Raw genomic sequence first — 16,524 nt, forward strand, 5'->3', positions numbered from 1 at the left:
ATGTATAATATAAGAAAAATGATTGAATGAATAGGGCTGAGCCCTATTCCAAGAAATCAGTTCTAATAAAGGAACAAAAGAATAAATGATATAAAAATAACAATTAACCTGAAATAACACAGCATCTTTCTTCTAAAAACCCCCAATATGTTATATTTACATATTCATTTTCATAAGTGGATCAATTTATAAATGGTAATTAATGTTTTTAGAAAAACTCAATGTCTTAAAGTAAGTAGAACCAGTTTATTTTTCTATACAGGGAAGCATTTTATAATAAAAAGAACAAAGTGATAAAACTCATTTTCTTATAATTAAGAAAATCAATGTAGCCTTGTGGTTAATCAACAGACTCTGGAAGCCATGAAGTCCTGGGCTTGAATCCCAACTCTGTCTACTAATTACTAATTACCAGCCATGGATCCTTAGGTAAATCACTTAACCTCCCTTAAGCTATGCTGCCCCACAGACTACATGGCAATATAAATAGTATCTACCTTTCATAAGAGTTGTTTTGATCATTAAATAAAAGTTAAGTATGCAAATGCTTAATACTATACCATCTAGCACCTAGCAAGTGTATTCAACAAGTGCTAGCTATCTTATGGCTTCTTATAGCCCAGACCATTAAAATATACAAATATATTCAAAATACAAATATTCTATTAGTACCATCATTGCTAACATTATTGTCATGAAATTATGTTGACTTTTAAAAATCTAACTTCCTCTCATAAGACTCTCTTGTATTCCATTAAAATGTTTGTTTCTATTTTGTTTTCTACAAGGAAGCTTTTGTGATTACTTCAGAAAATAGATGCCTTTTAACTTTTTTTTTTACTTACGTCAGAAGTATCACCAAAATCCCCACAAAACAGGTCAATGGGAGAATCAGATGCTTTGGGGTTGATCAAGAGGGCATCAAATTCCTTGCCCACTTCAAAGTTTCCAATTTGTTTATCAAGCCCCAGGGCTACACAGTGGAATAAATTAATAAACAGTTAGTATTTTGAGCCATCAGACAATGCCAATGTCCCAATTTGTAAGGACAGAGTCAGCCAACATGTCATTAGAAAAAAAAAAAAATTTAATAGTAAAGCATAAAAACTCTCTCATTCCAACCAATCACTAGACTTGGACTTATAAAAAAACGAGTAAGCACAGGGAAAGCAAATCTGAGAATAAAAAGTCCCCTTCAGAGAAACCAAGATGGCGGCCTAGGTAAGCACCTAAGCTGCCGCCTCGCACAACAATTTCAAAACAACAACTAAAAGACAGAGCAGACATCATCCAAAACCACAGGAAAGCTGGCTGAGTGAAAAAAATCTACAACTAGAAAGAAGGAGAGAGGCTCATGGATCAGGGGAGCTGCAAAGCGCTGAGGTAGGGAGACACTTGCATGCAGAGAGGAAGGGCAGCCGAATGCCTGGCTGGCGGGAGGGGAAAGGAAGCCCCGGCTGCACTAAACCCAGTTCCAGCTGCACTAAACCCCAACCCTGTCTGAAACCCCATGGACCCAGGCTCCTACGGGTGGAGTCTGGACTATAGAGAAAAGCACCTGGAGATTCAGAGACTGGGAAACTTGGGGGAGCTGGGAGCCGCAGCGGGCAGGGTCTACAGTCTCCTGCAAGTGAGTGTGCACAGAGTGGTCTGACACCAGATTGCTGCAGCCGCTCCATAGTGGAAGTAGTCAGAAGCTCCAGACTACAGAGACCCAACCCAATTTCAGGCAAGTCCCTGAGGCACCCACGCTCTTGCAGGGGGAATCTGGACTGTCAGGCAGAAACTCAGGGGAGCCACGAAAGGCCAGAGGTCTGAGGCGTGCGCATGAGGGCAAGACTGACTGGAAGCCAGAACTGTCGGCTCAGCCCTGAGACTCCACCCCATCCAAGCAGAGCACAGAGGCTTTTACAATTTTGCAAGTCTGATCCTATAAGACTGTCTCCAAAACAGAAGATATCCCGGAGTAGACACAGCTGATACTCACATCCAATTGGCCTGGAGGTCAATTCCTCCCACTGATACCAACAACAATCAAGACTTAACTGCAAAAAGGCTGTTCACACAGTCCACAAAGGGGAGCATCAAGAGTGTCTACCTCAGATAACTGGGGAGGCTGACCCACCGGGCCATATAGGACACCAAACACACAAAGCCACCCTACCAACTCAGGGAAGCAGCGAAAATGCCGAGACAAGAAAACAGATCTCAAATGAAAGAAATGGAGGAGAGCAAAAGACTGGACATAGGGTTCAAAACCATGGTTATAAGGTTTTTCAAGAATTTCCTAGAAAAGGCCGATAAATTTCACAAGACCCTCGAGGATATGAAAAAGGACCAATTAGAAATTAAACATACACTGACTTAAATAAAAAATATTATAGAGACCCAACAGCAGACTAGAGGAACACAAGAATCAAGTCAAAGATTTGGAATACAAAGAGGCAAAGGACACTCCTCTGGAGAAGCAAGAAGAGAAGAGAATCCAGAAAGTTGAAGATAGTTTAAGGAGCCTCTGGGACAATTTCAAGCATACCAACATCAGAATTATGGGGGTGCCAGAAGAGAGAGTGCAAAATACTGAAAACGTATTTGAAGAAATAATGTCTGAAAACTTCCTCCACCTGGTGAAAGAAATTGACTTACAAGTACAGGAAGTGCACAGAACCCCAAACAAAAGAAATCCAAAGAGGACCACACCAAGACACATCATAATTAAAATGCCAAGAGCAAAAGACAAAGAGAGAATCTTACAAGCAGCAAGAGAAAAACAATTAGTTACCTACAAGGGAGCACCCATATGATTATCAGCTGATTTCTCTTTTTTTAAAATAAATTTTTATTGTTCATATTATTACAAATGTTCCTTTCCGCCCCCTTCTCACCCCACCCTCTGTCCTTTCCCCACCCCCCATTGTCCTCATCCATAGGTGCACAATTTATGTTCAGTCTCTTCCCACATCTCCCTCTCCCCTTTTCCCTAAGAATCATCAGTTCACTCCCCTTCCATACCTCTGATTCTATTATATTCAACAGTTAATACTGTTCCTCAGATTTTTTTTTTTAGTTTCCTTGGTTTTTAGATTCACTTGTTGATAGTTACGTATTTGTTGTTCATAATTTTTATCTTTATTTACTTTCTCTTCTGAAAGAACCTCCTTCAGCAATTCATATAATTCTGGTTTGGTGGTGATGAATTCCTTTAGCTTTATTATTATTATTATTATTATTATTTTATTAGTGAAGCTCTTTATCTGACCTTCAAATCTGAGTGATAGCTTTGCTGGATAGATTATCTTTGGCTGTAGGTTCTTACTATTCATCACCTTGAATATTTCTTGCCATTCCCGTCTGGCATGCATGGTTTCTGTTGAGATGATTTCTCAACAGAAACTATACACACCCCATACTGGGGATTGAGCCTGCAACCCATGTGCCCTGACAGGGAATTGAATCATGAGCTCCTGGTTCTTAGGTCAACACTCAACCACTGAGCCACACAACCAAGCATATTTTTACTATTAGTATTATTATCATAATCTTCATCTTCACTTAGGGCAATAGAGTGTATTACTTGACTCAATGGAAAAACTGATTAAAAAACTTGTTTGCATGTGACCAATGCAAATAAATCCATTAAAATAATTAATATGGTAACTGTGTATTAAACATCTCTTCTGGAAAAAAAAGGGAGCATCCTGAAAGAATTATGCCTCCACCACATGCTTGAGCATGGATTTATTCGCTAAGTTTGGGTATGCTATGTGAGATACAACCATCATGAATATTGGATGCCTACTAATGCCTACTGAAGGTACTATCATGTACCTTCATAATGCATCCAAGGACACAGATTGGCATGGCTGTACATTGTTAGAGGGAAAAAATGGTTATTACCTTGGCTGCCTCCGAGAGTCGCTAGTCTGAATACCTCTTTAAGGGTGAGGCTTTTCTCATTTTCCTTAGTAATTACAAGGGTATTGGAAACCGCCACTGCTCTTCTGATTGCATCAAGCATGGAATAGGAATAACCACCAGCCACATCTATGATAGATAAAATAAAGCCAGAACAGTAACCTTATGTGATAAAGGGAATATTAAGTATACAACGTTAAATTTTTAAATTTTATTTTTCAGTTACAGTTTATAGTCAATGTTACTTTGCATTGGTTTCAGGTGTACATTATAGTGGTTAGACAATACTATACATTACAAACTGCTACCCCTGATATTTCGAGTACCCACCCAGCACCACACATAGTTATTACAGCATTATTGACTACATTCCCTATGCTGGACTTGACAGCCCATCACTATTTGGTAACAACCAACTATTAATAGGTCAAGTGTTTTGTTTGTTTTAGTGACAGATATTTAGTCTCTAATACACTTCAAAGAAAATATCTATTACACCCAGACTAGACATAGACTAACATGTAAAGGAATTAAAAACCTATAATTAGTATCAAATGTGCACCTGCATTAGTTTCCTAGGGTTTCTGCAACAAGTTACCACAAATTTGGTGGCACAGGATAGCAGGAATTTATCCTCTCACAGCTTTGGAGAGCCATGTCATTCATCAAAGTGTCCACTGGGCCACAATCTCTATAAAGGCTCCGAGAAGAATCTGTCTTTGCTTCCCTCAGTTTCTGGTGGCTCCTGGCAGTCTTTGGCTTGTGGCAGTGCAACTCCAATACCTGGTTCCACCTTCATCTGTGTCTTCCATCTGTGTCTTTAAGTGTCTCTCATTTTCTCTTATAAGACATCCATCATTGGAATTAGGGAACAATTTATTGAGAAAATTTTGAGAGCTGTCTTATTATGTTCCTGCCTTACAGGGTGACTTAATCATCCTCTACTCTTCTGGTTGTTATGTTAATAAAGTTCCAACAAAGGAACAATATTGTGCATATCAAAAAAGGAAACCCTGGACTACATAAACCATGGTGTTTTAGTCAAATTTTCTTCCAGGAATTTCCACTGTGATAGTAACTTCCTGATGTCTGCCCGGCTGGGTGAGCTCAGTGGCTTCTCCTTCCTGAAGCACCTTAGTGCAGGTAGAATCCCCACTTTATCATGTAACGAGAGGCTGTGTGATAGCGAGAAAAGAGAGATAATGAACATCACATTTTGCAGACCTGGTTTTAGACTATGGATCTGGAACTTATTTGTTTTGTTGACCTTTGGTCAGTTACTTAGTACCTGTGAACCTCAATTTTCTCAGAAAATAGAAATAATATCATCAATTTTGACAGTTGCTGGAAAAATCCAATTGAGAAACATAAGTGCTAGGGAATGAGGATTTAAGGGTAGAAACTGCAATGGGAAATGATGGAGAAAAAATGGATGTATTTTCTCAGAAATATATTCCCAACCCATGCCTCTCTATGGTCATGATAAAGAATGGCATTGTCATTTGTTTACCAGAGTCAGCACAAGGATACAATATTTACAAGAAGACTCTAAACAAACCATACAACAGTAAAAATTTGAGCCAGAGGGCAATGAAAAGATAAAAGGAAATGATTTTATATGTGTGTGTTTACTGCTTAGGCATTCATAAAATTTATTGAGAGTTACTTACTGAGCATCTTCTATGTGTATATGTACTCATAAATAAAACTGATGGGCTCCATATGAGCTGACCAGCTAGTGGAGGAGGAAGAAAAGAGACAAATAAACAAGTATTAACTATAAATTGTGTTCAGTTACTGATAGAGAAGATGGAAGTAGAAAGCCCATTTAGACAGAATGGTCAGAGAAGACCTCTTCAGGGTACCGTATTTTCCGGCGTATAAGACAACTTTTGAAACGAAAAAAAGTCAACTGGACTTTTTCAGTGGTCTGAATTCAGATCTCAGCAGAGGGAACAGAGAAAAGAGGACAGATAGAAAGCACCTCACTTGGAAATCTAGGATGGCACTATACCACCACCCTAGCAGGCTTTTTACCAGAACACAGTGTAGCTTCGGGTACAGAACATGTATAATTTGCATGCATAAAAAGCCTGCTTGGATTGGCCAGAGTCAGAGAGGCGGTCTATTAAAAAAAGAACTGGTGTTGTCTCGGAAGTGGGGGGTAGTCTTATACAGCGAATATAGGCCTAAACCTATGTTTTAACTGTAAAATCAGGGGGTCGTCTTATACGCTGAAAAATACGGTAATAGCATTTTAACTAATACGGAAATGAGAACTAAGCCATGTAAAGAGAGGTATAAAGGGCATTCCAGGCAGAGGAACAGAATGCATGGAGATTGTTTTGGTAGAGGGAGTGAGATTCATAAAGGGAACTGAAAGATAGCCCATGTAGGGAGATGAGAGTGTTGGGAGAAGAGGCTGGGAGATGGGTGGGTGTCAAATGTGCAGAGCTTTGTCACCTTGAAATGAGGTTTGCACATTTCAAATCTCTCTGAAGGGTGGTAAGGAGGAGGTGAAATGGCCATAGTTTTCATTGAAGATTCTTTTGAAAAGAAAAGACTGGATTAGCCCAGGATAAATGAGATGTATTAGGAAGCTAGGGCAAAAGTTCATGCCAGAAATGATGGTAGCTTGCATTAGGGATTGGTGGCTGATGTGGAAAAAGAGTATAGATTCAGAGGCTGTAAAGGAGTCATGAGGTTAGACATGGTACTGGCTTAGACATGGGGGAGAGGAGAGGGAGAAGAAGGTCTCAAAGACAGTGCTCAAGTTTTCACTTTGAGAAACTGAATTCTCTGGGGGGGGGGGGGGGGAAGAGCTATTTAAAATAACCAGGCTTAAACGTGTTTTGGGATACAATGAACTTTGGAGGATCCAGGAGGAGGGGGTCAAAGAGGAAGGAGAAACTAAGCAATTGAAAATACAGGTTTAAAATTCAAAGAGAAATCTGAGCTGGATATAAAAATCTGAGTGATTTGCTCACATGTAATCATGTAAAGCCGTAGTTGGGAACGAAGTCTCTTAAGAAGAAAGCATAAAGTCAAAAGAGGAGATAGCCTAGGACTGAGCCGTGAACGGCCAGGGAGAGGAGAAAGGGCATTCAGAGAAGATAAGGGCTGGTGAGAGAGGAAGAAGGGAAATGTGCGGTTCCACTGAATCCGATACAGGACTGTTTGGACAAAGGAGAGAGTAGTCAACTATGGCAAATACTGATCAGAAACCCAGTATAAAAGAACAGAGTGGTGTCCTTTGGAGTTGACAGCAAGAGATCACAGGAGTAATAGCTCAAGGGAGAAAGGACAAGGATCATTACCATGGATGGTGGGGCAAAAAGCCAGCCTGGAAAAGCCAGCCTGAAGTAGGTGAAGGAATGGAAGAGTGCCTAGAAAATGGTAATGGTGTGGGTCCCCACTACTTAAAGAAGTTTTGCTTTGAAGGGGAATAGAGAGGTGGGGTAGGAGCCAGAGGGGGGTGTCTGATTAAAAGAGAGTTTTTTTTTTTTGTTGTTGTTGTTTTTTGTTTGTTTGCTATTATTGTTGTTGTTGTTGTGTGTGTGTGTGTGTGTGTGTGTGTGTGTGTGTGTGTGTTTTCATTTTATTGCTTAGAAGATACTAGGGAATATGTGTGTGCTGTTAGGAATGGTCCAGTAGTGAGGAGATAATGATGCAGGAGAGTTAGTGGTCAAAGGAATTAATTTATTGAGATACCAGGAGAGGGAGAGAATACAAAATACACTTCAGGGTATTTTAGGTTTTTAGGTTTTGCCTTAAATTGAAGGAGGGACTTTTGGGAGGATAGGCTGTTATGAGTAAAGTGGTATAAACACTCGTGTACAACTCTTTTTGCAAACATACGTGTTCATGTCTCTAGTGTAATTTCCAAAATGGAATTACTAGGTCATATGTAGATTTATATTTATCTTTTTAAGAAACTGCCAATGAGTTCTCCAAAGTGGTGTGCATTCTCCCTCCCTCCAGCTGTGTATGAGAGTCTACACGTATCTTATTCTTTTTTTTTCTTTTCAGTTTAAAAATTTTCTTTTCCATCACAACTTGTGGTCTTTTCATAGTGCCATGTCTTCTTGTACTACAAGGATGATGGTAATGTTCTGAAATTTTCTTCTGGATCCTGAAGTAAGTCATTGGCAGAAATATGCTCATCCTTTGATTCTTTTTGATACTGTTTTCTCTTGCTTTGCAATATGTTGATTAAGCTTCCCATATATTTCCTCTAATATGGAGCAAGTCAGGATCTGCCTACACTTGATATAGATACGGTGAATGACTTGCTTTTGAAGCTGCTCTCTGTCAATTTTATCAGTTTAAATAATATTCTAAAGTCTACAGATGGAGTGCAAATTCATACACAAAGGTCACGTTTCGGAAATAGTGGAGCATAGAGTGGCTACCACAGCAGAGATGATGTGAAATGCATTCTCCAACTTAATAAGCAAATACATCATATTTAAGCAAACATTTGGTCAATATACCAACATCACTCTTTCCCTTGTAAGCCAGTCTTTATTGACTAGTACGTGTCAGATGTTTTTCATTTAAGCCTCAAAATAAGCTTGTAAGATAGCTATCGTTATGATTGTTGTTACAGAAATTAGGAATTTAAAACTTAGAACATTAATTTGTTCAATGTTTTACAGCTAATAAGTGACAGTGAGAGCTTTACCTAATTGTTCTAAGCTATTACTACACAATCAAGAGCCAAGAACTAGAAGTTAGGTGATGAATTTAAGTCATAGAGACCAAACTCCCAGGAAATTAGAAAGCAAACCCCTACCTTCTTTTGCATGTCTGCTAAATTTTTAATTAATTGACTATATGTAACAAAAACTCTTGGCTATTTTTTTCCTTATCTATTAAAGCTTTTCTGTTAAGGTAAAACAACCAGTTTCCTGCCTTAGCACCTGTGACTATATCCAGGTATTACATAATCTCAGCGATTCAAGGCTTAAATTAGAATTTAAAAAATATATACCTAATTCTTTTTAATTCATGTAAAATTAAGGAAAACTTCTACATTAACATATCTATTTAAAATATGAATAAATCTCTTTGTCTTATTGTGTATCTTACCAAGAAATTGCTTGGTATAAATTTAACTGAGACTTGAGTTATTCCTGATCATTTCTGTCAACAAGCAAACATTCCCATGCTCTTGAATATCAGGAGGACAAGTACATCAAGAATAGAAAATAAGTCCTTGTGCCCTACACCCACTTAAAAAGAAATGTATGTCTTATCTGGTTTGGCTCAGCAAATAAAGCATTGACCTGCGATCTGAAGGGTCCCAGGTTCAATTCCAGTCAAGGGCACATGCCCTGGCTGTGGGCTCAATGCCCAGTAGAGAGTGTGCAGGAGGGAGCCAATCAATGATTCTATTTTATCATTGATGCTTCTATCTTTCCCTCTCCTTTCCTCTCTGAAATCAATACAAATATATATATACATATATATATATATATATATATATATATATATATATATATATATTTAAAAATTTAGTTCATTTACAATAGTAAAAAGTTTACAGTTGCTACACCTAGACATTTGGCTCTGATGCATGCTTTCAAAGTTAGTAGCACTGCACAAATTCAGGGAAAAAATCATTAAAAAAGAGTCACCCTTAACTTATCAGTCATTGAGAATGTCCTTCAGCTTAGCAAGCATCAGACTGCCCGTGGGAATGGAATCTTATTTTGCTATACACTGCTTACAAGGGAAGCAAGTTCTTAACATATTATAACTCAGAGTTCTTGACGCTGGCATGAATTGAATCTACACTTGCTATGGCAAGGCCAAGTAATTTTCTTTTGAGACAGTATTTGTGATGGCACATTTATTGAAAACTAAAAACATACAAATCCAAACTATTAAAGCCTTGCCAGAAGGACAAAACAAAAGAGAAAAAAAATCAAGGCCTTCTTTAAATGAATCTCTAAAACACTAGAAAAGGACCTATCCTTGAGAGCAAGCTGTCAAGTTCAAAGACTAACATGAGCCACATAAACGAGGCATGTGAGCCATGGGCCACGAGTTTGACATGCTTGCTTTAGAGCTTCTGACAATAAATGCACAGAATAGCTTTCAGAAGCTTAGTGACATCAAAACATCTTCCTTTGCATATATCTTCTCATGGCTTCCACTCTCACTATTTTATTAGCTCAAGATATTGTTACCAGAAAAATGAAACTAATTTTTTAACATGGAAATGCAACCTGAAAATGAGTCACACTAGAAAGTTACGCACGTAAGCAACCACTTAGCCATGGCCCCAAAAGGTGCGCTACTAACCTGTGCCCAGCCCTATTTTCACATCATGTTCCAGCACTTCTAGCACATTGAGTAAGCCGCTGGTGAGCCTGCAGAGAGAGGAAACTGTCAGAACCAGGAGGCCATTGTGGGCCCAACCAGAGCGGCACCCCAACAATAGTGGTGGAGATGTCGCTGAAACTTGTGTTCTCCGTCACATCAGCTCTAATGCTGACACACACACACACACTCATCAGAACAGAACAGCTGATGAAAACAGACCACAGAGGAGCCTAACTCCTGGCACAGAGGTTATTATTAATCTTAGGAGGGTACAAAGAAGCAAGAGTAAAAACAGGAAGCAGGGGATTGTTTACAAGGAAAAACAAATGAAGAAATGAAATCTTGCAATTAGTCCAAAAGTCTTACCGGTTATATATATATATATATATATATATATATATATATATATATATATTTTTTTTTTTTTTTATTTTTTTTATTTTTTATTTTTTTTTTAACCAACCCATCCTCCTATGTTAGGAAGTAGAAATGATAAAGCTTTGTCTTTCCTCTCCATCTCAGAGAATCTGTTACCCTGAATGAGTAGTGACTTTCAAGATCAAAGAAAGGGAGTATAACTGGAAAAGGGGGTACGGGCTGGTGAGTCCAGGCCTGCCAGTTCAAATGAGGCCCCTGAGGACAGCAGAAACTAGGAGAGATGGTTCCTGTGCTGAATTCTGGACCTTGTGGCCCTGAGCTTAATAGATATGCACTTTTCTAGAGGAACGAAGAAACTAAAGTGGTCCTGAGAAGTTGCAAAGGTCAAAGTGGTCCGCTCAAAGACACACATGGATTATAATTTTCAAAGCCGCAATGTACATGCAATAAAACTCTCAAAGTTGTTGGGGAAAGGATAACAGTGGCCATGTAAACAGAAATGTATCCATAAAGAAATTTAACTTCAGACCTTAATTTGGATCACGTTTCAGTTTAGACGTTGTGTAACTAAAGGAAAGGGTGTTAAACCCTTCCCCTCTCTGGCCACTGGATCATAATTATGATCACTAAGCTGTATATGGGCAGAATTCCCTGTCATGCCTTACCACGCGATGTCTCAAAACTGGAAGCCTCTGGAACCCCTCAGAACACTCTAGAAATAAATTGCTGTGTTTCTCGTGCCTTCCCATGCTGCCAGTGACATAAGTATTTCATTCATGAGGTCCCTAGACTTCTAACTGCCGACACCTCCAACTCTTTGCCGAGGTCTCTCTTCAGCCAGTAGAGTCTGCTCTGCCCTGGTTTGGGGAAGGTCAGAAACTCCAGGAAGTCAATGCTTCTTCACCCCACACAGCGGTACCCCAACAATAGCTGATGGGTGTTTGGGTATAACCACCTAGGTGCCCACACCTTGGGCAGAATGAGTTGGAGGTCTGCTTTGGACACTGACTTCTTGGGATTTCCAGAAGGGTTGGACTCTGGGAACCCATGCTGGTAACTTGGTTAATGGCGCACTCTTTGCTGACTTCCTTCTTTGCTCTGTCTTACCCCCGTACAGGTGTTTCCTGAGAGCACCTCCCCACTAAGATGCTTGTACATGAATCTTTGTCTCATGGTCTACTTCTGCAAGAACTCAAAACAAGAGTAGCCTGGAAAAGATGAAAATCCACCCCACCTGCCTCTAAGAGGAAGCAGCTCTGTTCTGGGTTGACTAATACCAGAAAGGAGAGTGCCTTCCTGTATCTAATCCTGGACCATGAATTCTTAACCTAGCATCCATGGGTCAGCATCATGGGGTCTATGAATTCCCTGAAATTAGGTGCAGCCTGTTTTTATCTCTGGACTTTTTTTTCCCCTGAAGATACATGCCATAACTCTCATCTGATTCACTTGTGAGTATATAACCTTTCAAAATGTTAAGAACCCGTTATAAATGAAGCTTTTGCATTCTGGTGAACCATGATAGGGCAAGGTCGCTCTCATGTGAACTGGCATCCTGCCCGGTCCAGCAGGTGACATACGTCGTATGTAGGGTGTTGATTCCCAGCAGCACTGCATCATTTCTACCAGCGTGAGTGTTTCTAGCAGTTTGCACAACACAGCGTCATGGGAAGTGAGCCCCTCTCCCTGGAACACCTGCTGGAGTGTGTGCCCCTCAGGCCCTGCTGTCAGTTCTGAATGCTATTGGTTCTGAACTCCTTCTGTGGTATTTCCACTTTCCTGTTTTGCACAAACTCAGAAATTTTAAGAGATGTGGTGTTCTTCAAAGACATACTCTACAAAAAAAAAATGTCCTGTCAAGTGCTTTTTTCTCCTCAGACGCAAAGGTATGCACCTATCTAGTTCTCATTCCAATCAAACGTAACTATAGAAGGGAGATACTGAAGGGATGACTCCAAAAACAAAGGCTGCTGTTTTGCAACTCAAACGTTCATCATCTATCAATCAGTCCTTGCCTACTTACGATATGTTAGAATTGGGACAATGTGCGATCGCTGCTCCTCGTTCCCTGAAAACATCCAGTTCTTCTGCGGAAAGGTAGCAGCCATGTGCCATCACTGTCTGGAGAGAAGAGTGTCCCGAGTGGGGTTTACCGCTTAAAAATGCTTCAGTTAGTCCTCACTCACAACAAAGAGAAGCTGTGACACCTAGACCTGCTCGCATGTGCATGAAGATGTCCGTAAGCATCTTCACAAGAACGTTTATGATTACCTGTCTGTCTAAAATCACTCAGTACAAGTCACATCTCAAAAAGGCCTGGAAAGACATTGGATTACAAAAGTTTCAGCACATGTGGAGATCTTATCATTTTCTTATTCTTTTTTTTTTTTTTAATCTATAAAATAAGGAAGGTTGATCCAGGTCATCTACAGCATAGAACACCCATCCATTTTGAAGATATTGTGATTCCTTCATCTCCCCTTTAGAAAATAACCAAGTTACTTTCCTTTCTAAATCTAGTGGGCGTCTGGTGGGGCTGTGCTTGTTCCTATTCTAATCAGAGCTTTCCAGAAGTGAGCTTTCCTTTCTCGGCACATGGAAGCTGTGGGAAGGATCCTGGAAGGAGTTGTTCTTTCATTCTGCCCCACGTTAGATGGAGGAACCATGGACCTGACACATAACCGAACACGCTTTCGTTATTTCATTGTCTATATTTACATTTTCATAAAAAATAAGAAATGTAATATCTTATATGCATGAATTCAGAAGGTAACATTGATCCAAGAAAGCAGGAACTGCACACATAAGAGACGTCTCTTCATTTTCAGGCTTGGTAATATTTGTGAGTTTTACTGAATAAGGCTTTCCTCTTTCAAAATTCCTTTGTCCTCAGCACTGATTAGCTTTGTTCTTTAGGGAGCATGATTTGGTGGTCACGTAATTATTATTAAAATATAATTTTCAAAACCTCTGTGCAGAGCAAAGGAACATGCAGATTGAAGGTTAATGTATTAATCATATGGAAATATATGTTATGGAGGATGAAGATTAAGGTGCAGCATGGATAAGATTTATGCAGAACATTAGCCTTCCAAATTAGTCTTAGCCACATTTCCATTCACCAAGTCCCTAAGAATTTATTTTCTGCCATAGCTAAGGCCAAGGCCAAAGGGTATCTTGTTCTAATGAGCTCTCTGCTCACTCACATTAATTTTAATTAACTTAAAATGGTTTAATTATAAAAACAATACACACTCATAAAAGCAATCTCAAAGTGTTTAAAAATACAAAGTAAAGAGTCCTTCTGCTTTCTCCCTCTGGGAGAATAACCTTTAACATCCAATGTTTGTCGTCCACGCAGTTTTTCTAGGTAAGCACGCACCCACACATATACACACAGACATCAATCTTGTAAGCGTGTGTGCCTCATTCTCTGTGAATGTTGGATAAAATTATAATTATGTAAATTCTATCATCTAAACTATCCTCTGTGAGAACCATTTTTTAATTTTCATATGTAATTAACATTCCTATTCATATTTCTTGCAGAATGGATCCTCAGATATGGTCTGCTAACTCAAAGAAATGTACAGTTACATTCTAATAAATACTGACACAATGTCCTTGGACCAAATGACCAAATTCCCACCCTCAAGGAAGCTTTTATATTTATTCACCAGGATGAGAGTTCAGGCCCATTTTTAACTATGTACACCCACACATATGCATGCTCTGAGCTTTAGTCTGGGAAATGCACACGTCATAGAAGACTGAAGAGCACTACTGAGATCTTAGGATTTAGATGAATACGCCCCATTTGACACAGACCATGTCATGAAATGCAACTTACCTTATTTGTCAGAAGATTGTTTTTATCATACACATCTGTATAGTTTTTATAACTGGGGAATAAGTTTTCCACAGCTTTAATTTCATCAGGATTTTCACTTATATGGCTCTATGAGAAAAGAAATAATGTTTTCAATTTTTGAGGTAAAATACCACTAGAAATTATACTTCCTATCCTAAAATGTTATGGATGGTTTCTAACTTGTCGATGTGAGGGGCCATATGGAAAGGCATTAAAGACTGTACATGTGTTTTATTTAAAGCAATCATGTGTCAAAGAAACTATGAATATGTAATTACACCAGCCTGTAAGGTTCTAACCCATGTAATGTTCCAACAAGTCTTTTCAAATTCTAAACTATAGTAAGAACAAACAAAAATAACAAGTATTGCTTAAAGAGAGTTAACAGCCTAGCAATTTGTGGTCACCTATTTCTTCTGCTGTTGTCCTTTAAGAAAAGAGGCCATCAATAGGACAGATGGCATCTTTCACTCATAAGAAAACTGGGTTTGGATAAATAGAGCTGAATTTTAGGACAAGTTCTGACCCTAGTCATGGGTCTTAGGGTGAGTTAGTTCTTTTATTTAGGACTCCATTTCCTTATTTCTCAAATAAAAGGGTTTGGCTGGATAAGCAATTTTTCAACTTTTTTTTAGCTTTGGCCATGTTATTCTGATAAAAATTCATGGAAATCCAGTATGTAAAAGGCATAAACAAGTTGCCTCTCAAAATGCAGCAGGGTTGGGACTCTGTTTCCATTCTGTCCCCTTTTTTGGCTTCCAGAATGAGTTCTTCTGCAGAAAAACAATTGGAAAATAACAGAGCTAGACACTCCTGCAGCCACCAAGAAAGAGCCCGTGAGGACTCACATGCAAGCAAAACAAGAGAGTCCCAGCTCCCACACTGACCTCTCTCCAGGCACCACAAAACAGGTGAAGTGTTTCAGAGACAAACCTACCCTGAGCCTAACACAAAAGTCATTTCAGGCCAACTGGTGGTGAATACATATTATGGGAAACTCATGAGCAAGCTACCACTTCTAAGAATAGCAATGCCATTTCCCTCTCTCCATGAGCATAGCCAAATAAATCATAGGGGGGGGGCAGCAATATTCTAAAAAACAGTCTCCCACCTATGGGATGAACTCCATCCTTGTCCTCGAGGAAAGCCCAGACCACGAATGGAATGCATGGGCACCACAAGAAAGAACAACCAGATGATGTGTGTCATTTTGATAAATTTGAGTAAATACACATACATACAGACATACACCCCAAGCAAGAATATACTTGCTTTTGCTGTGTGTTGATGGGGTTCAGTATATACTGCCCCAAAATATGGCATCTCGGTATATTGAAAAATGCCATCTTAAGGTAAAGGAGTTTGCAGAAGCAGGAAGGTCACTCTGGTGTTTCTCTCACCCTTCCTTTCCCAAAACAGGTCATAAAAAACACATGTGAGAGGTGCCTGCCCTACACCTGGAGGAAAAAGAGCATCCTTGTCTCTAATGGCAAAGGGAGCCAAGAAGAAGCGGAACAAGAAGGGCTTGCTAAGTTTCCTACACTTAGCTCATACCCCTTACCCTATCATATTCCTCCACCTCCGTGCATTCTTCATCAAACCTGTAATGTTCAAAAATACTCAGGTCTGACCAATTCTCTGGGTTTTCTTTCCCAATGAAGGGTCCTGTGTCATGTAAAACTTACATTAAATACATTTGCATGCTTTCCTCCTGTGAATCTATCTTTGCATTTAGTTTTCAAAGCCAAACAGGAACTCCAAGAAGGCTGAAGAAAAATATTTCCCTCCCCTACAACTGTGAAATTAAATTTAAAAAAATCCAAATATCCCAGGCTGTAACACTCCCCCCACCCTTCTACATACACACAAACAAACAGAAAGAGAATGGGGAAAGATGAGAATGGTGAATGAGACCTATTAAGATAAATCTTTTAAAAAAAATAATAAATCACCCTCTACCCTAAAACTGATAAAGAATCAATGTGTTACCTTTGCCCTGGCTTGCCCTTTGTTGTAAGATAGCTCTTGCC

The 16,524-nt window shown here is 39.3% G+C and overlaps 1 protein-coding gene across 2 annotated transcripts in view; it reads right to left on the reverse strand.

Annotated features, from left to right (window-relative positions):
* Positions 1-16,524, reverse strand: part of GDA (guanine deaminase) — a 69,268-nt gene that overhangs the window by 2,642 nt on the left and 50,102 nt on the right. For both annotated transcript variants that reach the window (XM_084899525.1, XM_084899524.1), the window contains exons 8-12: positions 14,474-14,581; positions 12,647-12,744; positions 10,225-10,292; positions 3,898-4,044; positions 846-973 (exon numbers count right to left, since the gene is read on the reverse strand). In XM_084899525.1, the coding sequence (XP_084755651.1) occupies positions 846-973; positions 3,898-4,044; positions 10,225-10,292; positions 12,647-12,744; positions 14,474-14,581 (549 nt within the window). The remainder of the gene's footprint in view (positions 1-845; positions 974-3,897; positions 4,045-10,224; positions 10,293-12,646; positions 12,745-14,473; positions 14,582-16,524) is intronic.

This window comes from Pipistrellus hanaki (assembly GCF_964339955.1).
Source record: "Pipistrellus hanaki genome assembly, chromosome: 11".
In the NCBI taxonomy this organism is placed as follows: Eukaryota; Metazoa; Chordata; class Mammalia; order Chiroptera; family Vespertilionidae; genus Pipistrellus; species Pipistrellus hanaki.